Genomic DNA, 23,014 nt, shown 5'->3' with positions numbered 1-23,014 from the left:
TATTATTATGAAAAATGCTGAATTGCTATATTTAGTGAAAAAGTGAAAGTTGTTTTATGGGACCTCAATAAAAGCAGGTTCAATCATGTTTTTTGTTTTAATTAGTTTTTTCATTATTAAATTAATCTTTTAAATCATGGAAGAGATTCATCCACGTCTATGCTTGAAAAAAAATTTACATGACACGTGGACAATTCTGATTGGATATGTATCGTGGTATCCCCTCTTTTATTCTTATTTTTTGTAGTCAACCACATACTTCATTATCCAAATTGATTTGAAATTGCTCCAACAGAAAGAAAATAAGAAAAGGTTATAACTTACAATCCTAAACAAACAAAATTAAATTTAAAAAATAATAATCAGAAACTCACTATTAATTATGAAAATTGCATAATTCAACAAAATTTATCTTATTTAGTTGTGAAAAATCATAACAGACCATCTAAAACGACGAGTAGTTTCAAACGGACAATCTTCTACAACTACCAGAACATCGGTTCGATAATTGGCATGGTATAATTCTATATATAATTGGCGTTGCGATTATTCGACTACTAAATCCTTTCATTTATTGAATGCAACAACCAATAGAAATTCGATCCATACAAACCTTTGTCAACAATCGGTATATATAGAGGACACCTCAGGCCCATTATTTTCACAAACTCGGTTTTATATTACAGGAAAACCATTTTAACGAAAGCTCGTAAAAGTCATCTACCAGTTTTGCTCGTCTTTAAATGTATATTAAAAAAAAAACCCGGGTTTTAAGCTGCAGCATCAACGACCTTCTCCACGAAAGCTTCCACATATTGTTTCCTGCACAAAAAAAAAAAAAAATACCCGTCTTATCATTATTTTCTGTATATATATTCTCTTTTTAGTTTGGTTATTATTTTCTTTTTCCTTGATCTCGTATTAGGGGGTGGCGTTATTGTAATACTGAGAAAAGAAAACGAACCTTGCAGGGAGATGGTCGTGGGGGCGATTAAACGGGGTCCACACAGGATCGCCAACAAACAACCTCATTGCCTGCATATATAGGATTTTACAGGAAAAAACAGATATTACCAAGTTACATCATGCGGAAATATGACGATTATACCCTTACTTCAGAGACCCTAAATTATTTTAGGAGCAAAATATAGCTCTTTAAAACATTATTAGCAATCTTGTTCCCTAACTTTTACCTTGATGTAATTGTTCGAATCGAGGGTAAAACGGTGATAAATTCCAGCTGGCAGAACAATCATTGCCCCTTTCTTCACCCACACGCGGATCCAAGCTTCGTCACGGTCACGCACATCGAAATAACCTTTCAACGCAAAACATTGTAAAACCATTTAATTATATAAGACCAATTTATTTATTTATTAAAAGAAAAATTATTTACCACTTCCTGCAACACAATAGCGGATCTCCTCGTCTGTGTGAAGATGCTCTTCGTAGAAGTTCTTGATCTTCTCTTCATAGTTTGGCAGTTTTTCAGGGCAAACTTCGCAAAAGTCCTGCAAAAAAAAGTTACGTTGTTATTAATATTTTATTACATTGTAAAATAACAACTAATTTGGAGACAAAGATGATCGTATTTAACGATAGCATACAGTGTAAGAATATCCACGAGCTTCACGGATTTTCTTCAACTCGGGATCCGTTTCGTAGTTGTCAGCATCTAACTTCCAGCTAAGCACACCGAGCTCTAAAAGATTTGTAACGCAACTCAATTTAGATAGCTCAAACACGCAAAAACAATTCCACTTTTGCTATAAAAAATTAGGGAAAATCCGAAATCGGAATTTCAGAAATTGGAATGAGAAAACCAGAAATTTCAGGATAAGAACCAGCAGAATTCGGAAAATTCAAATTTTTGTTACAGCATAATTAGTGTAATTTTCGTTAAAAAAAATACGAAATTTGGAAATATTTTCAGAAATTAAAATCGGATTGAAAATTGGAATCTAATATTTCCAAAACAAAAAAAATCAGAAATCGGAAATCGGCAATCGGACACCGTAAGCAAACATATTGGCCAACATCGGAAAATTTCAGATCGGAATAGGCGGAATTCAAAATTCCCATTCCACTTTCCACCCCCAGTCGTCATTATCCCCTCATCCAAGAAAATTTGAATAATTTTTTTACCGGTATACGCGTAAATTATAACTATTAATTTACATCACGATTAAACAAGTTGGAAGCAACGATCTTTCAGAAACACCATGCGGAGCACGAGGTTTTTTTTTAAATTATAAATATAAATTAAGTCTCAATTATTAACAAATTCAAAGTATGCATACCATCGAGTTTTTCAAAGGACACAAATTCCTTCGGATTACGGTGATGAGGAAGTCTCTGATCTTCATCACTTTCATCCATGTACCACGCCTGAATAACTTCTTCCCTTTCATCCTGCATTAAACAAATTTTCCACTTCGGTAAAATACTTCTTTTTTTCTTCGTATATTTTTTTCTCGCGCAAAAGAACAAAGTGGAAAAGCGAGATCGAACTCCTAACGAGCAGAGAACTAATCGGAATTTTGTCGTCGGAACTAACTACTTCTACCGAGTTGAAAATTCACATCTATTATCACTTTAAAAACGACCAAAACCACGGAATCTCGATTTTATTTTCGGTTTCGCATAATCCAACATATCATTTGCCTAATTCTATACATACAATAGATACATACAGCAGATAAAAAAGCTACTGAATATCTGGACATAATCAAATCAAAGCTTGGCCCTTACATATTATGGTTAAAATAATGAATAATTAACCAAACAAAAACAGCAATTAAGAATTGCCCAGCAAATTTAATCGAAGGTTTCCCATAATAACTAAATTAATTATACAATCAGTAAATAATTGACCTAAAAATAATTTTGGGGGAAAAGTTTACTTTCATCTAAGCAGATAAAATTGCAACAATCAACAAAACCATACGAATTAAAACAACATAGAGCAAGATTTACCTTGCTAAGAGAACCCATTTTCTCTCTGAGAAAGCTTCGAGCTCGAATGAATTTTCGCTTTGAATCGACGCTGAAAATGGGGATTAAAATATGATCTTTGATTTGGGGTTTACGTTTTGATATCTTCTTGTAAATGTTAATTTACGATTGTGTCCCTTTGTTTTAAGAGGGTTTGCGTCCAGGTTAAATGAATGGAGGACAGTGGATAGTGGTGTTTTGGTCATTTCATGAGAAAAAAGGTCAAATTCCACTACGAATGGTGAATTAAATTGCTCGAAATTGGAATCGTTCCTTATGGTTGATATTTTATTAGTATTAATTGATTTTTTATTGGCCAAATTACAGCCGACAAGTTAATGACAAATTACGAAAACTCTTCTCATATTTGGGTAATTATACTACCCCTTTATCTATGTATTTTTTTACAGAAAACTCCGTCCTTCAGTTTGTAAATCTGACACTATAAAAGTGGATGTGTAAGACAATACATAATTGAGGGAGTTTTTCGTATTTTGACATTACTTTTGGTTGATCGTAATTTGCCCTTTTTTATTTGATTTTCTTTTTCCTATGGTCTACCTTCTTTTGTGGCATGGTGCATGTGTTTTCTTGTTGCTCGATTTTTATTGGAAAAATAATATTTTATTTTTTTATTGTTTTAATATATAAATAAATATATGCTGCGCACTTTTGACTATGTAGTTACTTTTTAATTTTTATTGGTAAATATATCACTTAGAAAAATAAAACACAATTTTTATTATTATCCCACAAAATTAGTATTGGGTAATAATTATATGATACAAAGGCATTACATACATGTATTTATTGCATTTAAGCCCTCAAAGGAACTAGTAATTGCTCATCCACACACATTGAAAAACCCAATATATCTTTTCAAACCATAGAAGATGCTCAATGAACTTCTAATCCAATCTTCTCAAATCTCAATCATGCCCTTGATGTAGTCCTTCCTTGCAGGATGATCCTCTTGCGGCCGATTGAACGGGGTCCACACGGGCTCTCCCACAAATAATCGCATCAACTACAAATTTTACAATGCATATATATGTTCGTATTTCAAAACATACCCAAAATTATGCATGTTGTCCATTAATATTAATTTAGGAGTGTAAACGAGTCGAACTGAACTGATCAAATTCGAGGAAAATGAGGTGGTTAAATCAAGTTCATAAGACATTAATTAATTTACCTTGATATAGTTATTGGTATCGAGGGTGAACCTGTGGTAAATTCCGGCAGGTAAAACGATGAGGTCACCGGGTTTGATCAAGATGCGTATCCAACGGTCGTCGTTGTTCCTCACGTCAAAGTAGCCGCACCCTTCCACACAGTAGCGTATCTCTTCGTCCGCGTGTATGTGCTCCGTGTAGAAATTCTTCAGCTTCTGCTCGTAGTTTTCCACCTTCTCGGGACGCAGGTCCAGCAAATCCTTAGTAACAAACAAAATTGATTTCGATCATATTGCTCCAAAATCGCATTTTTTTATGATCTTGTATTGATAATGTTTAATTGAAAATCGAACTAAACTATTGCATTCTCGACTTGAAAAAAAAAAATTATGTACTCAAAATCAAGCTATTGTAGCTTAATTCTTGTTTGGCTCGATTAAGCTCGTTTGTTATCAAATCAAGATCAAACACAACTTTAAAAGTTCGATTAAAAAAAAGTCGAACAATTTTGAACAAATATATCTTTAGCTGAACTCAATTCATTTGCACTCTTATTTTGAACTAAATATTCCAATAATTTGGAACCATAAATTTAACTATGGAAATTGAATAAATTAAAAGAAGTGAATAAATTAAGCTTAATTTGCAATTTTGCTAATTTGCTAGTAGTAAATCAAATAACATAAAACGACGTCGTATTTTACCGTATAGCTATACCCTCTGGTTTGTCTAATGTTGTCCAATTCCGGGTCATTCTCATACTTATTCGGATCCAAATACCAGTAGAGAACTCCAAGATCCGCCAATTGTTCCATTGAAACAAATTCGGGCGGGTTTTTGTGATGTGGTAACCTCTGATCATCATCACTTTCTTGCATAAACCATGCCTATATTTCATATATTATATATATTGCAAAAAAAAATAAGTTGAGGGGCCTTTTTGCAAATTTACGAAATATGATGAGAGTTGTAACTTATTACTAACCTGGATCGCCATTGGGTTTTTTCAGAATTTCTTGATTTTGTTGGTAGGGGAATGGTGGGTTGAAGATTAAATAAAATTAAATGCAAAATTGTTGGATTTGTTTTGGTGGATTGGCCCTCGGATTGTGACACGTGGAAATTAGGTGTCCATTGGATTTTGTGGTATTTATTTATTTAACTTTTTCTGGGGAAAAAAATCTGAAAAAAGATTATTTGGTTAAGGAAGTTTCTAGATTGAGACCCAAAATATTATGGGCTTGGGCTTATAATCAAGATGAGCCGATTGGAAGTAACGTATTTCTCTCAATATTATGTAGACAAATTACAAAAAAATCGAAATCGAAATCGAAAAATATCTTGGCACCGAGGATATATATTAGTACGAATGTACGATGGTACAATATTTGCACATTCAAGGGCTTTTCTCCAAGCGCAACGCCCTCGATCGTCGGAAAGTCCACCTAATGCAGGATTTTAGGCCAGACGGCGATGAAATGATCCGTAGAAACACAACAAAGGAGAGAGAGAGAGAGATACAAAGTATTGATTGTATTAACTTTTTTTTATGATTGTGAACTTAACCCTAATTGGGTTTATACAATTTGTTTATATTGAGAGTCATTTATGGTTATTTCCTAATTTACAATTGTAATCTTGCCTATAATTTACTATGATTGCTTCATTATTTCATTACGGAAATTAATCTCAAATTTCATCCTCCAACGGTCATAACATCGGTTCGCCGCCTGCCCTGCTCTACTCTCCATGTATTCGCCGCCCATACTGGGAGTTTTTTACGCGAGCTCTTAATCAACTTTGATCGTCCGCAACCTCATTAGAGCGAGCTCTTGGCCCACCTTTATTTCCTTCATCTCGTTGCGTTTCAGCCCACTATACCGAGAAGATGGGGGCATGGCCCACAGCCAGATTGACCCATTAGAGTACTTTTATTTATGTGGAAAACTAGCCTAATATCTTCTTCTTCTTCTTTTTTTTAACTTTGGGTGATAATTCATTAATTTGGGTAACAAACATTTAACATGGGGAAAAAAAACAAAACAAAAAGGTGATATAAATAAATAAATATATATGTGGTCAAGAATTCTATCTTGAAGAAAGAGTAAAACTGAGCACCATAACCGAAAACAGTACATACCTTTGAAAGAAGAAAGAATTTTCTGCAACCACCTCACACGAGCCAGCATTTATTCTTCCTCATGCGCTCTCTGACTTTCACTGTTTTTTCCACTAAATTCATACACACACACATGTAAGGTGAAATTACGAGAAAATCCCTCGTCTTATTAGTAATTACAATCGCCCCCTCAGTTATGTATTGCATTACTCGTCCGCCTTTGTGGTGTAAAATTTACTTATCGTACGACAATATAAATAATTGAAGTATTGATGTAATTGCCCGAACATTAGGGGTCTTTTAGTAATTTGATTTCCCAAAAACATCGGGTTACGAGCCGACCCGGTCGATGTAGGGCCGGACACGTAGGTAGATACATGACTGGTTTATTCAATGTTTCTGACTAACCCAGCTCTCGTGTTCCCCTCTTATGGTCCCATATATATATATATATATGGATGTCACGTGCATAACCATTCATTTATTTCAACTACTTTTACTTTATAAGGTGAAGAAAAATAACAAATTTGTATATTTCGTAATCTTGATATACCAGAACCTCGATAAATTAATAATATATGTTGTCCCTGTTAGAGGACAACATGTTAAATTAATATAATTTGACTGGTCCAAACTATATTAATTTATAAATGATTTAACTGATCACATTTATTTACTTTGGTTAATAGCACCTAAGCTTCTTGTGATTTCACATTTAAGAGATACTCATCATTAAAATTAATAGATGCAATAAAATGAGCTAATTAAATTACTTCTAGACCACCCAATTTTATTGCTCAACTATAGAGATTCGGTGGCTTATGATAGACCATAGTGAAATCAACCCAATTAATTATCTTTAATGTGTCATTTTGAAGTTAGGCCCAATTAATTATTGCTTAATGTGATAAAAGCCTATAGAGTTAAACTTACAAATCTACGTACTTGTAGCCCATTAAGAATCCAATTAGATAAGGAGTTCTATTCACAATACAAAGGAGTTGCTATTTGCAATACCATTTTGTGCTTAATTACAAACATTTGTGTTTGTGGTGTTGAGTTTCATTAAAGGAAATAGTGTAATTTTATTTGGTCGATCTTACGCTAAGCAGAAAATGGTATTCGAATCCATCCCTAACAATCCATAGGGGATTTGACGCTATACGTGATCATACACAACGGCTGATTTATTATCCTTTAGCTGTACATAATCACATACTCACATGTGTCAGCGTACTTATTTAACCACATCAATGAATAAAACTCACTCGGTGTATATATCACCAGGTGCAGCATTTGAATCCCCGAACCCATCACCGCAACACATAAATCAGGGAGGTGAATTATTATTCTACGAGAATTCTACAATTTTAGTAAAGTATAGCGACGCGTAACTACAAATTGACCAAAAAAATTATGGTAAAGTTATATTGAAAAAAAAAAATCAAGCACCCTATTAATCGGGAAGTTAGATGCTACACATGATTATTTTCGTCGAGTGGATTTCAATCGTAGATTATATTAAATAATCACCGACTAAGTATGTATACATACACATGCGTGTGTGCGATTATATGTAAATTTACGATTGAAATTCAGCGGGTATAAATAATCAAATGCACGTAGCATCGAATTAACTCTATTACTGGACCAACTAAGTCACCATTTATGAGTAGGTGAGTATACTATCATTTCTTGGCAATTCAAATTGATGCTATATATCACATTCACATTCCTTAAAAAACAATAAAGAACACGAACGAGTTGTCCATGCATTAAAAAAGCAAATAGTTACGAATTGATGAAAGCCACATAGCCAATTGAATTCATCTAGTAATTAATTACTAATACACCAAACAAAGTCAAAAGTATGAAGTACAAAGTCAACTCTAACATGCATGGCAAAACGTCGCCGTTTCAATCTCCCCAAATTGAACAAAATCTAATTTTGTTCCATCCAAATCTTTTTGAACGATGATGACGTCACCATTGAAAATAAAGCAAAACAACAAAACATGAACCCCAATAGTCTTTGCTTCACCCATTTTTGTTCTTCTCCCCCAAAAGTCGTATCAAACCACTGCACTTAAAAAAATATATTATATAATATATAAGGTCCCGTTTGGTTGTCAAGATAAAATTAGTAGATAAAATTAAATAATCTGATGAAATCCAATTGTTTTATTAGACCTTGGAAGGTCAAAAAAAAAACATGCTTAAAAGACAAGATAAGCCATGATAACATAATATTTGTGGGTCGACCCAACAAGTTATTGGAGATACCAAACATTCAACAAAGTCCAACTATTTAGTTAATCATGACTAATCTACCCAACCAAACGAGGCCTTAGGCCAACTGCATTAAGTAAACTCACATTCTCGTATAATAACCTGCAAGTTGTACAATAGAAGTAAACCATTAGGCTGATCATGCGTGGCAAGTTACACATAGTGACCGTAGGCAAAGAGATTCGAACATGAATCAATTAACACCGGCTCACACACTCTAACAGCTAAGTCATCCATTGCAGGACAGTTCAAAGTTCATTTAGAAATAAAATTGAAGGAATAACTAGAAGCTTCTTCTCCGATTCATCTTCTATGTAAGCTCGATTGCAATCATAATTTACAAGCACTTAATAAATACACGTTCGACAGAAAGAGTAATAATAAGATTCATTCAATCCTTCAATGTAAGCTCGATTGCAGTCATAATATACACGCAATTAATAAATACACGTTCGACAGAAATAATATGATTTATTCAATACTTCTATGTAAGCTCGATTACAATCATAATTTACACGCTCTTAATAAAAACACGCTTCGCAAAATGTAATAATAAGATTTATTCAATCCTTTACCCAGTGAATTTTATCAAATATGCAATCTCACTATATATATATTTCACGAGGTGTACCATCTATTCGAAGCAATAGTAGATTCCGATAATAATGATAATAATATATACATATATAATTTGTAAAAGGGAATGAAAGTTACATGTAAACCGACATATACGTACACAAAAGTCACTGTCTCCATACCTATTCACACACACACATACACACTTTAATTTCACACAGTCTACCTTTTTAATTAAATGTATATAGTAACAAAGATATTGTCTTTGACTTTGACTCGCTCACTCACTTACTCACTCACTCATCACACACGCTTGCACGCAAACACGTATCACCAATAATTATAATTTTACCCTTCAATAATTAATTACATATATATATATATATATAGGGCAAATTACAAACACCCCCTGAGGTATGGTCAAATTACAAAAACCCACTCTTGTTTGGATAATTACATCTACCCCCCTCAACTATGATTTTTTCTTACCTTTATGGTGCCAAATTTAACATAGTCATCTAGATTCCGTGAAATGTGCTCTAGTTTGTACTCTTTGTGTAAAAAATACAGTTTTCGATGCACCACAAACTGATATATACAAGCTAAAAATCACATATTATGGTCATCTTGCTTCATAATGTAGAGTTTGAATGGGATAAAACGGGTACAAAAGTGATAATATTCCATATAATCTCGAAGATTCCATTAAATATGATGAGTTGAGGGGGTGTTTGTAATTATCCAAACAATAGGGGTGTTTTTGTAATTTGGTCATACCTCAGGGGGGTGTTTGTAATTTACCCATATATATATATATATATATATATATATATATATATATATATATATATATATATATATATAAATATATATTTTACAATTATCTCTCGTTTTCAATATTATTCTCATTTCTCACTACCCCTCTCAATAATTTCACTACCTATTCTTTCTCTTCTCTTTCTTGACTTCTTTTATAAACCAAGAAAGTAGTCCTATATTTATATATATATATATATAACCGGCGATGATGGTCGTACTCCGCCGCCGGCGCCGCCGCCATCTCACACTCTCGTTTGCCACCCTCGCATTTCTTCTACTCGCCTCAGTTCCAGCTCTAGGTTTCGCCCCAACTCGTCAATTGAGTAAGTCTCTCTCTCTCTCTCTCTCTCTCTCTCTCTCTCTCTCTCTCTTAATATATATATGGTTTTCTTACTAATTAATTTAATTCCACCAATTGGTAATTAAGCCCGGCCCGTTTTATAATTTTTTTTCTGCGTGTACGTAATATATATGCAGTAGGTGTTGGAGTGAGTAGGTTAAGTAATAGTGGGAAAGCGGGGGAGCGAGTTATGGATCGGCGGCGACTGGGGAGTTTGGGGTCATCGCCGCCGTCGTGCAGATCGAAGTGCGGGAGGTGCTCGCCGTGTAAGGCGGTGCACGTGCCGATTCAACCCGGGATGAGTTTGCCATTGGAGTACTATCCTGAGGCCTGGAGGTGCAAATGTGGGAACAAGCTTTTCATGCCTTAGAAAATTAAATTAAAAGAAAATAAATAATTAATTGCAAAAAGAACAAAGTTGAAGGTCAATTTATCAATTTTTGTGTAGTTTTTGTACTATATGGAAATACTGCAAAACATTTGGGTTTTTTTTGTTATTACTTTTTTTTTTTTTTTTTTTTTTTTTTTTTTTTTTATATTTAGGGTTGGAATTTGGACTTTTTTTTAACTATTATTATTATTATTACAATCTGCATAGATTTTAGTTATAGTTGCTTTGTTTAGTACTAAATTTTATGTTTGCTGTTATTTAAATGTTACTACTACTAACTTTTGTAGACAGAGAAAGGCCTTGGGAATGTAATTTTTTTGGTGAGACTGTCAAGAATGACTCTCCTTTCTGTCTTTTATTTATTTATTTTGGTAAATTACAGTCATCCCTAAGTTATAGTTAACTTACGAAAAAAATCCCTAATGTTTGGATAATTACAATTACGTTTTAATTATGAATCTTCTTACACGTTCATCCTTGCGGTATCAAATTTAGCGTAAGTTTGTACTCGGTTTATTCAATTCAATCTCCACATTTTGAATCGAGCTCCAGTTTGTACCAGTTTGTGCCTCTTGGCTTGTATATATCAAATTGTGGTGCATCAGAAACTACATTTTTGCACAAAATGAGTACAAACTAGATAATATTCCTTAGAATCTAGATGATTCCTTGAATTCGACAACATACGGGTGAACGGGTAAAAGCGGAGAAGATGGTTGCAATTACCCAATTATAAGAGAGGTTTTTTTGTAACTTAATTTTACCTCAGGGGTGGTCATAATTTACCCTAAATGTTATAGGTCACGGAGAATAAATTTATAAAAATCTTTATTAATTTATATAATTTTTTTTAAAATGTGTAAAGTAGCATTAACACCCATTTCTCAATTGGTTTAATGCATTCGATCTCTCAAACTTAAAATTCTGACTGTGCTAGTAACTCTCAGACAAGTTTTCTTGGAAAATTAAAATTGTTAAAAAAATAAAAATACTTTTGAGAATAAAAACACAAAATTGATAGATGAAGCACAGTAGCTGGTACCCTCTTTTCGTAGCAATGCAATTTGATGGGAAATGAATTAAATCATTTCCCAGAAATTTCAATTATTGTGCATGTGGTATGGAATGCGAATTTGCACGTGGATGTAATTATTTGATTTTTCATAACCAAAAATATTTTATTTTTTTATGCCCATCCACAATTATTAAAGTTCATTGCATATTTATGCAAATTGTTCAGAAATTTGTAGGGGATATTTGTTTATTTCTATCTTAAATTGGATCCCATATTCAGTACAACAGTGTTACATATGTTTTTATTTTATTTTTAATTTATATAATTATTATCAGAAATGTTACATATGTTGGATCATATATGGATATCAATTTTCTCAGTCCATGTATTGACCAATGTTATCAGAACCGAACCGGACACAAAACCGGATAGGCATTCGGGTCATGGTTGGACCGGTTCAACCGGGTTCGACCCGGGTTTTTTATTATTTCTTTATTTTTATTTTTTTTATTATTTTATTAATTTTAAACTTAAAAAATACTATATTTATATATATCTTTTCCACATTTTTCCATATTAATACCATATACCCCACTTTCATTTTACTTTATTTTATTTTTTTATTCACATTTTTTTCTCCCATCTCCATGACTCTCTCTCTTCCCACTTCTTTTTTCTTTCTGCTTCACGTTGACAGCCTCTCTCTCTATCTCCTCTATCTCTCTCTCCTTGAATCCAAAAATCCTTCTTCCTACCTTACCTCCTTTTCTTTCTTTTTTTTTTCTCTGTATTTTTCTCATTTCTTTCTCAATTTCCAGCCTCCGACCACCGTATTCAGCCCGCGGTCGCCCAAATCCGCCCACCTAACAGTCTACAGCCGAGATCTGTCCACGTCCGGCCTCCGACCACCGGATTCAGCCACCGCCGCGCAGATCCGCCCACCATTTACTTTGTTTTGACAAAACCGGGGTCATCAACCGGTTCGCCGGTTTCCGGGTTTCGCCCGGTTGAACCGGGTTCAGGTCATTCGACCCCAATTTTTGATTTTTCCGGGTTTGGAGCTTTAACCGGACCGCCTTGTCGCCGGGTCGCGGTCGAACCGGTCCGACCGACCGGGCCGGTCCGGTTCTTACAACATTGGTATTGACTTTTATTGTAACATAGGAGTGAAAATCGAACGAATTAGTCACAATCAACCAGCACTTTTGGAAAATTGCAAAAACTAATAATAATTGCTTTCCAAAAAAAAAAAAAACAAATCCGAAAAATTAAAAAAATGGAATTTAAAAAATTTATATGATTTTTTTACTTTCTGAAATCGGAAATTTTCTGATTCAAATCTACGAAAATCGAAAATTTATATTTTTATTACCCTATAATGTAAAATCCCTTTGGGTGTGTCGGTTTGGTTTTGTGCGTTGTAAGACCATATTAAAATAAAGCTGATATAAAAATAAAAAAAAAATGTAAAATATATAAAATATTGCTGTTAAAATCGGACTGTAAATCAAAATCTAGTATATATTTCAAATTCAGTAATAAAAAAAAACCGAAAATCAGAATTCTCCGATACTCAAAATACAAAATATTATTCCAAAATCGAAAAATTTGGAATCGAAATCAAAGAAAATTAGGATTGAGAGAATTATATTTATATTGTATGAAGTGGAGGTGTATAAAAGTATCTTGATTTGCTTAGACAAGTTGGTGCAGCACACATGGGAGAGTCTGAATTGACACCTATTTATGAACTAACCCAAATGTCATATCAAATTGCCCATCCCCACACCATATTCACACAACATCCTTTCCTATTTATTTCAATTTGTTATTAAAAATAAATAAAATAAAATAATTAAAGAAATATAAATGACAAGCTTTGAATAAAGCAAATAATAATAAAGAAAAAGCATCCCACAGACAAAAAAATATTTAATAATTTGATTTGACAACGTTGTTGTCAAATTGCTGGTAATTTAACTTGTGACTCCACATTCACTGATTAGTGTGTGTCTGTGTGTAGTATTACTTTACAAATATCTCAATTTAATCTCTTAAAATTCCACTATTATATAGGCTAAATTACAGAAAAAACCCCTCGTGTTTGAATAATTACAATCATTCCATCAACTATGTATTGTATTACGAAAAGCCCCTCAGTCAATAGGTAAATTTGAGACAGTAAAAGTGAACATGTAAGACAATACATAGTTGAAGGAGGTGATTGTAATTATCAAAACATGAGGATTTTTTTTGTAATTTTTTGCTTAGTTAAGGGGTATGTGTAGAAATAAATGAAGAAAGGAAATAATGGCAAGACATTTCTGAAAATGTTGAAACATTTAAGATAGTATATATACATTAACAACAATAAAAGGTGAAATTATTTAATTTCTGAAAGAAAATAAATATGTTGTTGAATTTTCTGTAAGTCAAAAGCTGCCTGCCTGGCAGTAACAGAACAAACATGGGACAGATTAAACCTCGAGTTTTTTAAGCTTTACTTCAAAAAGAAGAATAAAATTAAATAATAATAATATAATATCAAAATTGATTTATAAAAATATTGTTAACAATATTATCACAATAAATTAGTATCCAAAACCAACCGGGTAGGATTATTTTACCCATGGGTCTAAGCCCATTTGAATCAATCCATATACAAAATTACAAATACCAACATGGATGGTTACATTTTGCATGTGAATATTTCACCCGATGTAGCATTAAATTAACAGAAGTATCGTTTTATGTTTGTGATCGAAAATAACATAGAAATTTAGTAAAACCCGTTTTCTAAATGCCTCGTCGAGCCTTAAATTACTTCGTTGTTACATATCCATATTCAAGTATTAGTATAATTTCGAGTATATATATTCCCTATGCATCAAATTCAACCCTTTGAAGCTCAAGAGGAAGCACCATATGCCCTTCTCTAATAGCCACAAGATCCGTAAAATCCGCTTCCAAATAAGCTCTCAAGAAAGCAACCGAAACCCCTCCAACAAATCTCCTCATAGGCTCTCTCGATTCCCCGTTCTTGCACAAACAATAACTCGCCTTCCCACGTATCCCTTTTGTACCATCGTCAAGCATGTCGAGATGCCCGTAATCCTTCGCCACAAAATAATGCACCGGCTTAGAGCATTCGTTGTAGAAATCCTCGTGGTTCACTCCCTTCGGAGCACAAGGTGGGAAAAGTGGATTTCGTTTTACTTCTCCCAATCCGGAACCGACTATTAGCACTCCCAATCCGTCCAGGTCGAAGGAATGCGGGGTGTAGGTGAGGACTGGAGGGGGTGTTTGTTCGCCTTTTCCAGTTCCGTCAACAGGGTCCACACCTATGAGGGCCGAAAATTTTAGGGAAGTTGGAGATTTTTGCTTGTTATTTAGAGCCGAAGCAAACGCGACTTTGCCTCCTCGACTATGGCCCGCTAGTGCTAGCTTTGTTAGGTTTGGCTCGACATTGGGTGGGAGAAAACGGGATAGTCCATTGGATAGCCAGTTGGTTATCTCGGATGTGACCTTGATTTCTTCTTTCGCGTCTGGTCCTGTTATGGAGTATAACTGGTGCATTAACAAGAAACAGTTAGTAATCTTACAATCTTTCAATATCGTAAATGAATCAAGATCTGTTATTGCATGGCGTAAAACTATGTTTATCTGTAGCTGAAACAAGAAACAGAGGGAAAGAATCATGCATTTGTTACAGAGCGCAGGCCGGAAGTATGTGTTCTTGTTCTTGAATATTTAAGAAACAATCTAGAATCCCGCGATAACGCACGCACTTCATATTCAAAGCTCGAAACCCGTGTCTACAATTTCAGTATTTTTAATCCCAAAACAAATACTAGTTTGATAATTCATAACTAATTCAATAAACGAACGTTATTTAGCGTTTTATACAGCCCAACATCGTTCGTGTCAGCCGCAAAGTTTTGCTTATATTAGCTTCGTCGTACTGAAAATTTTGTATTAGACCTTACTAGTAGGAAGTCCAACTACGCAATTGGACCCTCAATATGATTACAATACTCTGGCCTCGTTTGGTTGCCAAGATAAGATTAAATAATCCAATGAAACACAATTATATTATTGGACCTTCGATGCACCAATAAAAAACATGCCTAGAAGCCAAGAAAATGCGGGTCGAACCGGTAAGTTATTGAGGATACCAAACATCAAATAAAATCTAATTATTTAGTAAATCATGGCTAATCTACCCAACCAAACGAGGCCAAATAGTATCTTGGTTAATCTCATTGGGGCAATTAAACAAACACTTGCAGTGCTTCAAGAATCTGATTGCTTGAACAATTCACCCACCCCAGTTTCATGATTATCAACAAAAACGTCACACATTAGAACAATATACTACAATTCAACTACCTTCAAAGAATCAAAGATGCCATTACATCGCAATCAGGACCATAAAAACTACACATTTGATAAACAAAAAATAAAAAACAAAAACCCTAATTTCGAACAGAAGAACAACTGACCTGCGGCGCAACAACGATGAATCCGTGAGATGCTACGTGTTGAAGAAGCTGAGAGTAGAAAGAATTGTACAGAAGAAATCCATGGAGGAAAACCAGCACTGGGTAAACCCCTTCTTCCGAAGGCGCGCAAATCAACAGTGGCTTTGGCGGGGGAGAAGAAGAAGAAGCATTCTTCCTGCAATTATCAGCTTCGATTTTTATCAATTTCGTTGTGTGATTTCCGATATCGAAAACATTTGATGATGAAGCGGAAGTTGGAATTGCAGTTGAATTCATCACCATTGCTAATTTTGCTGTAAATTTCTTTTTTTTATTTTTTATTTTTTTTCTGGCCCTTCTTTATTTTATTTATTGCAAAAGGGATAAGAAAAGCCCAACTTTGTGGCCCTTAAACCCCCACATTTGCTGTGTAAAAATCACAAGAATTTGGTGTCAAAAGATATTTTACACACTATGAAAGGATTAAACTTTAAATATTTTCAATTAATTTTAAATATAGTTTAATATTACTCTAGTAAAAATTATTAATTATCATAATGATAATAATTGTATATATCTATTATTTCGTAACTACTATTATTTTTTTACTCAAGAAAAAAATAGTGATTACTATTATTTTCACAATTTTTTTAATTGCACACTCGATTCGTGAAGATGATACTTTGTTCAGTCATATTTATTTTTAAATAAATACTAAGACGTAATTGAGATCGATATAATTTAATTTTGGAGGAAGCTTTAATCCATTGTACTTAGGTGGTATTTGCAAAAGCTTTAAAAATAGATTATGAGCTTTTTTTCTCTCATTATCTACTTTTAGATGTTTGCAAAACTGATTTTTTGCTTTTGTTTCTCTTAAAATAAGTTCTTTTAAGTTATTTTAAAAGTATCTATGTACATGTTTTTTCTATTTAAATTGATTTTCCATATTTTTTGCAAACACGTTCAACTTCTAAAAATAAACACTTAAAACAAACTTAATACACAATCAAAATAACTTATGCTTTTAAATAAGCTTTTGCAAACACCACCTTAATCTTTATAACTGCTTATTGAATCAATAATATCCTACTCACTAAAGATTGGATGAAGACCATTTTGGGTTTGACCGAGCGACTATAAATCTGTTCTTTTTTATTCTTGTTTCGATTCTGTATTTAGAAACCATTTTTAGAGTTTTCTGTTTAGCTTCACGATCAGAGAGTTCACAAGGTGTTTGTGCTATTGTCTCACTTGAATTCTCGAGTTGTAATCGATACGAAACTTGGTTGATTTCACTACACTCGCGCAAAAAGCCCCTTGATAATCATGAACTTCATTCACCATTATCCTATTTTTAGGGTAAAATATATAAAGTACATATAGATCTTGATTTCTTAAAATTAAACAATAAATTTTCTAATAAAAAATAAAAAAAATTAAACAATAAGAATATATAGAAAAATGTACATAATTCGTACCAATCATGCATTAAAAGTAACAAAAGAGAATAAACCAATGGAATAAAGTAATGCAAAAGCCAGATGTACTAAATCCAAAAAGAGATAATAATTATACAAAAGTACTAATTACAGATCAAGACAAATCACATTTCCACCCAATCAGAAACCTTAATCTAAACCCTAAATTACAATTAAAACCTAGTAAAGCCAAATCCCCACTTATCATAAATCAACACACACAATCAAAAGATCCATTCTTTGTCTTCCATCCCTTTTTGACCAAGTCCAAGATCCTCCTTTTTCCCCCACAAAATTCAAAAAAATAAAATAAATATATAATATATGATATATATATATCATATATAAATATATATATCACATGGTTTTTTAGCTTTACTTCAATTCACTTTACCTTTTCTTTACTTCAATATTACAAAATAAAACACACAAAACCCCAAAAAAGATAACATTTAAAAAAAAATGGTTAGTCCAAATCCCAAACTAGAAAAGCTAATATTCTTGATTTTAAATAAATATATATAATTTTTTTTTGAATTACCTACAATTGTTGCAAAGAGAGAAAGAACACATCAAATCCTGTGTTTGCTGTTCTTCTCTGCAGCAATAATAAGCAATCTCGAAACACCTTGAGTCCATATATCGTATTCTCTTTGATTCTTGCACTCGAATTCGACCACCCCTCGCGACACGGTTTTCAATGCAAAGTAGCGGCGGTGCTCGCCGCCCTCGAGGAGGTGGCGGCCGGGCCATGCCGGAATATTCCTCATCACCTCCAGCACTACATCTGATAAAAAAAAATGGAAAAATTAAAGATAAAGATTGCAACTTTAACTTCTTTTTCTTTCTTTCTCGAATCCCGATGTCGAAAAAAAGACCCATCCACCTCCAATTCTGGTCTCATCATTAGGGAAAAAGAAAAGGGTAAAGAAATAAAAACTTACTCTTTTTCTTTTTTGTGACAGTCCCAGCAACATGTCTACTCTTCATCTTCAACATTACCTAAAGTGAAATAAATAAATTAATTAATTAATTAATTAAGAAATAAAGAAAAAGCAAGATTCTTTATACTTTATTTTCTTTTTCCATGTACACAAGATTGAAATTCAAAGAATTCAAAGAAGGATTTGATTGTTCAATGATGGAAGAGATTATAAAGGCTATACATATATGTATATATATATATATATGTGTGTGTGTGTATATATACCTGACCCATTCTGTTAATGTAAACTGACACTACTTTCCAATGAAGATCACCTGCATTTATTTACAAGAATTGGAACTGTAATTATCATATTGCCAAAAAAAAAAAGATTAATTCAGTTACAAAAAAGCCAAGAATCGGACTTCGAAAAAGATGACGTTTTTACCCTTTCGAGTTTTCTTGAGAAGTTCAGAGCCTCTAGCAAGAAGCTCTCTACTACAAATGCCGAGGAAGTTTTCTTCCGGAACAAGTTCGCCACTGAAACTTCCGTTAGAACTTCCGTTACTACCGTTGGAAACTCCCATTCCTTTGTCGACGGGGATAACTGCCGCTATATTCCACACGTCCTTTAGTGTTCTAGCCTTCAACGTGGCGGCCCCACGAAGAGCTATAAAAAGAAATTCAATTAAAAACAAATTACTTAAAAAGTTTATGATTGGATCGAAAAATGAGTTCATTGCATTTAGGTAGTAGTTTGCAATTAGAGTAAACATAAGGGTGCTAAGTGCAATAAACCCTAATCAAACGGATACTTACAAGTAGCGGCGGCGGCGGTTAGGGTCATGATGTCACCGGCCGATCGGACATTGACAGCTGAGCTAACGACGGCGGCCAAGTGCTCGCGCTCGGCCCCCATTGCTTCCGCCGCCTCGACGCACTGCGCCGCCACCAGAGTGGCGGCAGAAGCCACAGCCATGTCGGTTTTCGCCATCCGTTCGTCTTTTCCGGCGCCGGAGGATGCGGCGGTGGCGGCGGCAATGGCGGCAATGGCGGACGCCACTCCGGCGACCGAAATGGCGGCGTGGAGCTGCGCGTTGTGCGTCCTCGCCTCCTCTTTCTTCTTCTCCCGCCTGTCCTTCAACCACCGCCCGACGGTCTTACCACCACCGCCCGCGGCCTTGTAATGGTGACTGCTCGCCGGATTGTTCATCCGAATATACTGCACACACAATAAAAAAAAAGCATGAATATATGTTTCAAGAACATGCTTATAAACTTAAAAATCCAATCTTTATGAACCTAAAAATTCAATTAATTAATGACAGAAATTAGACCAGTCCCCCTCATTTAAAAACAAAAAAAGGGGACCCCAATTATCTTGTCTGAAAAATTAGGTCCCCCATAAAAAATAGTTTGGTAATTGGTACCCTTCATCATAAATTCCCCATAATAAATTGAACCAATAATTTGTAGTAACATTTTTTCTTTTGCAAATTTATGTAAGAACATAGATATCTGAGTAACTATGTAATTTATTTTACTACCCATTTGTGGAATCATTCACAAATATGCATAGATATAGTATTCTAGCAAAAGGGAAATAAGGGCAAATAATAATTAAATAAAAGATAATGTTATCTGTAATGATGAATGAACACTAAAACAAAAATATAATTAAATTAAAGAAACACACACACACACACACACAAAATTAAAAAAATTAAAAATTACTAAACAAATGATTCAATGTTTGTGTGTAAGAGAAGGAAAGGTATCAAAAATATTGTACTGTACTACTACACTATCATGTTATTAGTATGTTTTGGTTAAAGAGAAAGCTGAGATACTCTCTCTCTCTCTATCTCTATCTTTCTCTCTCTACAGAACTTGTGTTTTGTGTCCAAGAAAGAGAGCAAGAAACATAGTCAGAGGAAAAACAAACAAAAACAAAATCAAATTAAAAAAAATTAAATTAAGAAAAAAAAATCAAGAAAGAAAAAAAACAAACCTTAGGGTCATCCATTTCAGAAGGGGAGAGAGGTGGGGTGTCAGTGAGAGGGCCACTGCTGTGGGACAATCTCCCTGAAGTGCGCGGTGATACCTCCTGCTGTACATGTTGTACATAATACAATAGTGATTATTAAATTTATTGTACATAATACAAGTCAATTAAAGACACAAAATTTCAAGATTAGGAATAATTGTTTTGTAGGGGCAATAATAAGATTAAAATAATTCAACAAACACCCTAGAGAGCTACAGCACTACCCACTAACTAATTAAATGCCCTCCTAAATTTTCTTACAGTTCCAAGAAACACACACACTTTGGGTTTTCCCCATAAAACAACCTTAAATTAATGAACGAACTTCTCTCTATTTCCACTATTTGCCTTGATTATTTTCTTTTAGAGGGTAATATTGACTTAATATTAACAAGAAACAAGAATCAAATTGGTTCAAATATAATCAAGAATCAAGAAAATAGAATTATTTGAGTCAAGATCAGATTTTTTTTTCAGACAACAACAAAAGAATATGGACAAACAAATAAAAATAAAAATAAAGATTGGATTTTTGGCACCATGGAAAAAGTCCAAGTCAATTTGTTTTCAACCTACCAAATATACAAAAAACACTCGGCTTATATAACCAGATTCTTGACATCAACAAGACAAAGAAGCTAGAGAGAGAGAGAGAGAGAGAGAGAGAGAGAGATGTATGTATAAAGAGAGAAAGCTCGGATCTTTACTTACAGATTGGGACATGATACGCTCCATGACGAGCTGAGAAGTTTGAGAAGAAGCGAAGGAAAAAGGGTTCCCGGAAACAGAGGCGGAGGAGGCCGCCGCCGCCTCCTCCAGCTCGGCGGAGATGTCTTCAAAGATGGTTTGTTCAGCACCGCCGGCGGCGGCGGCGGCGCCGCTTCCAGGATAGTTCCGGGCCGGAATATGCGGGGGTTGTGGAGCTAAGGTTTTGGAGATTTCGAGGGCGGAGATACTCCAGGAGCGGGAGAGAAACTCCATTGGCTCCCGTGGAGTTTCTGGTGGAGGCCTGAACATTCTCTCCATTAATTAATAAATTAATTAATAATTAAAGATTATATTGTGTGATGATGAGAAGTGGAGTTTTTTGCAAGTGAAAATTTGTTGAGTGGAGCTTTTAATTTATAGAGCGTGGTTTAGATTTATAGAGAGAGAGAAGCGAGATTGTAGAGAGAGAGATTGTGTAGAGATATAGTGGATATATATAGAGAGAGAAAGAAATGTCAGTATGGTGTTTTTACTTACTAAAGGTGTTTATGTTGGCAGAGAAGGGAAATACTTGCAGAAATTATTTTTAACTTTGTCCCGTATATTTGTCGTAATTATAATTTCACCCCTCAACTTTTTTTGTTTTGGAAATCGGACGGATCAGATTGGAATCGACATTTTCTGAAACATTTTCGAAAGCGAAAGTAATTCTAACTTTTTTTCCCCATGAATTTTGAAAAAAGAAGGTGGAAATTAGAAATTTAGAAATCGGAACGGAAAACTAGTTCGATTTTTTTTTTTTCAATTTTGGATCGGATAGGTAAAATTCGGGAAAATTTATAGTAATAATAATATTTATAATCTAGTGAAGGGTAAATTTGGAATTTCTAATAAATATTTTTAGAAATTAAAATCAAATGGAAAATCGAAACATAATATTTATTCTAGTTACATTCTAAAATAGTTCGGATAAATTAGACATTGAAAATTTCGAAATTCGTAATTAAAAAAAATTACTTCACAATCGAAGACGTTTTTTATAAGATTTACTAGAATTTGGAGATTCCATTTCAATTTATACACATAGGGAGAACCAATAAATTTATTAGTTACACAATAATGTAAAGTCAATTTTTCAAGAAGCCCCTTGAAGTTTACTCATATTACATCAAAGGCCGTACTAGACATTCAAAAACTATCAAAGGGGCCCCTGTAAAGTATAAACTTAGCATCTAACTGGCAAGACTTTTCATATCATCAACATTTACTACACTTGGCAAAATATGGCAATCATTTTAAACCCTCTCAATGTTTTTTTTTTCTTTTTTTTTTTTTTGTATATTTTATGCATTTCATTTCAATTTATCATTTTTTATTTCATATTAAAAACTCGAATGTAACCCAATTGGGCACTCCACTATGTTGTGCATCGAGTAATCATTTCAAAAAAATATTAATAATAAATAAATAAAGTATGGGTTATTTGAAACTTTAGAGCATTTTGGAAATGATTATTGATCAATCTACGTTTATTGGACAAAATCAAGAATATTTTTGTCCAAACCATTTTCCATTTTGCCGCATCGTCGAGTTTAAATATTACTTCTCATGAAACCGAAACTGCAACCGAATTTAAAATTTTTAATGTACTTTA

The 23,014-nt window shown here is 33.8% G+C and overlaps 5 protein-coding genes across 9 annotated transcripts; 1 reads left to right on the top strand and 4 right to left on the bottom strand.

Moving 5' to 3' along the window:
- Nucleotides 1-546: 546 nt before the first annotated feature.
- Nucleotides 547-3,135, bottom strand: LOC105953289 (acireductone dioxygenase 2). The gene is made up of 7 exons (XM_012976946.2): nucleotides 2,977-3,135; nucleotides 2,301-2,412; nucleotides 1,608-1,702; nucleotides 1,397-1,511; nucleotides 1,194-1,318; nucleotides 965-1,035; nucleotides 547-822 (listed from the first exon to the last, which is right to left on the bottom strand). Exons 1-7 carry the CDS (start codon nucleotides 2,992-2,994, stop codon nucleotides 771-773), a joined length of 588 nt encoding a protein of 195 aa, XP_012832400.1. The 5' UTR covers nucleotides 2,995-3,135; the 3' UTR covers nucleotides 547-770.
- Nucleotides 3,136-3,711: 576 nt separating this feature from the next.
- Nucleotides 3,712-5,372, bottom strand: LOC105953290 (acireductone dioxygenase 1). The gene is made up of 4 exons (XM_012976947.2): nucleotides 5,155-5,372; nucleotides 4,874-5,056; nucleotides 4,190-4,429; nucleotides 3,712-4,021 (listed from the first exon to the last, which is right to left on the bottom strand). The coding sequence occupies exons 1-4, from the start codon at nucleotides 5,164-5,166 to the stop codon at nucleotides 3,917-3,919; spliced, it is 540 nt and encodes a 179-aa protein (XP_012832401.2). The 5' UTR covers nucleotides 5,167-5,372; the 3' UTR covers nucleotides 3,712-3,916.
- Nucleotides 5,373-10,045: 4,673 nt separating this feature from the next.
- On the top strand, nucleotides 10,046-11,059 carry LOC148768966 (EPIDERMAL PATTERNING FACTOR-like protein 4). Of its 2 annotated transcripts, none has more exons than XM_088820645.1 (2): nucleotides 10,046-10,295; nucleotides 10,450-11,059. In XM_088820645.1, exons 1-2 carry the CDS (start codon nucleotides 10,178-10,180, stop codon nucleotides 10,680-10,682), a joined length of 351 nt encoding a protein of 116 aa, XP_088676771.1. In that variant the 5' UTR covers nucleotides 10,046-10,177; the 3' UTR covers nucleotides 10,683-11,059. The 2 variants fall into 2 exon arrangements, with proteins under 2 accessions (XP_088676771.1, XP_088676772.1); XM_088820646.1 differs by having other exon boundaries at nucleotides 10,453-10,841.
- A 3,405-nt stretch (nucleotides 11,060-14,464) lies between these two features.
- CLH2 (chlorophyllase 2) lies at nucleotides 14,465-16,579 on the bottom strand. Its single transcript, XM_012976948.2, has 2 exons — nucleotides 16,221-16,579; nucleotides 14,465-15,285 (listed from the first exon to the last, which is right to left on the bottom strand). The coding sequence occupies exons 1-2, from the start codon at nucleotides 16,500-16,502 to the stop codon at nucleotides 14,599-14,601; spliced, it is 969 nt and encodes a 322-aa protein (XP_012832402.2). The 5' UTR covers nucleotides 16,503-16,579; the 3' UTR covers nucleotides 14,465-14,598.
- A 1,144-nt stretch (nucleotides 16,580-17,723) lies between these two features.
- On the bottom strand, nucleotides 17,724-21,882 carry LOC105953293 (auxin canalization protein (DUF828)). 4 transcript variants are annotated; one of them, XM_088820641.1, is made up of 8 exons: nucleotides 21,364-21,882; nucleotides 20,617-20,715; nucleotides 19,425-19,827; nucleotides 19,054-19,275; nucleotides 18,891-18,940; nucleotides 18,625-18,682; nucleotides 18,222-18,467; nucleotides 17,724-18,084 (listed from the first exon to the last, which is right to left on the bottom strand). In XM_088820641.1, the coding sequence occupies exons 1-7, from the start codon at nucleotides 21,676-21,678 to the stop codon at nucleotides 18,253-18,255; spliced, it is 1,362 nt and encodes a 453-aa protein (XP_088676767.1). In that variant the 5' UTR covers nucleotides 21,679-21,882; the 3' UTR covers nucleotides 17,724-18,084; nucleotides 18,222-18,252. The 4 variants fall into 4 exon arrangements, with proteins under 4 accessions (XP_088676767.1, XP_012832404.2, XP_088676768.1 ...); XM_012976950.2 differs by having other exon boundaries at nucleotides 17,724-17,958; XM_088820642.1 differs by having other exon boundaries at nucleotides 17,724-17,958; nucleotides 18,226-18,467.
- Between the last annotated feature and the right edge of the window lie 1,132 nt (nucleotides 21,883-23,014).

This window comes from Erythranthe guttata, chromosome 7 (assembly GCF_056151865.1).
Source record: "Erythranthe guttata isolate IM_541 chromosome 7, IM_541, whole genome shotgun sequence".
Taxonomy (NCBI): Eukaryota; Viridiplantae; Streptophyta; class Magnoliopsida; order Lamiales; family Phrymaceae; genus Erythranthe; species Erythranthe guttata.
This window is presented reverse-complemented; position numbering and strand designations above follow the sequence as displayed.

Excerpts from the sequence above, each read along its gene's own strand:
- LOC148768966 (XM_088820645.1), top strand. The coding sequence starts at position 10,178 with ATGATGGTCGTACTCCGCCGCCGGCGCCGCCGCCATCTCACACTCTCG. Across the intron at positions 10,296-10,449 it reads CGCCCCAACTCGTCAATTGA|TAGGTGTTGGAGTGAGTAGG; the intron begins GTAAGTCTCTCT and ends ATATATATGCAG.
- LOC105953289 (XM_012976946.2), bottom strand. Across the intron at positions 1,703-2,300 it reads GTCCTTTGAAAAACTCGATG|AGCTCGGTGTGCTTAGCTGG; the intron begins GTATGCATACTT and ends CAAATCTTTTAG. Across the intron at positions 1,319-1,396 it reads CTATTGTGTTGCAGGAAGTG|GTTATTTCGATGTGCGTGAC; the intron begins GTAAATAATTTT and ends TTGCGTTGAAAG.
- CLH2 (XM_012976948.2), bottom strand. The coding sequence starts at position 16,502 with ATGGTGATGAATTCAACTGCAATTCCAACTTCCGCTTCATCATCAAAT. Across the intron at positions 15,286-16,220 it reads TCATCGTTGTTGCGCCGCAG|TTATACTCCATAACAGGACC; the intron begins GTCAGTTGTTCT and ends TTAATGCACCAG.
- LOC105953293 (XM_088820641.1), bottom strand. The coding sequence starts at position 21,678 with ATGGAGAGAATGTTCAGGCCTCCACCAGAAACTCCACGGGAGCCAATG. Across the intron at positions 18,941-19,053 it reads TCTCAAGAAAACTCGAAAGG|GTGATCTTCATTGGAAAGTA; the intron begins GTAAAAACGTCA and ends AAATAAATGCAG. Across the intron at positions 18,683-18,890 it reads ACATTAACAGAATGGGTCAG|GTAATGTTGAAGATGAAGAG; the intron begins GTATATATACAC and ends ATTTCACTTTAG.
- LOC105953290 (XM_012976947.2), bottom strand. Across the intron at positions 4,430-4,873 it reads CCAGAGGGTATAGCTATACG|GATTTGCTGGACCTGCGTCC; the intron begins GTAAAATACGAC and ends TTTGTTACTAAG. Across the intron at positions 4,022-4,189 it reads ATACCAATAACTATATCAAG|TTGATGCGATTATTTGTGGG; the intron begins GTAAATTAATTA and ends TAAAATTTGTAG.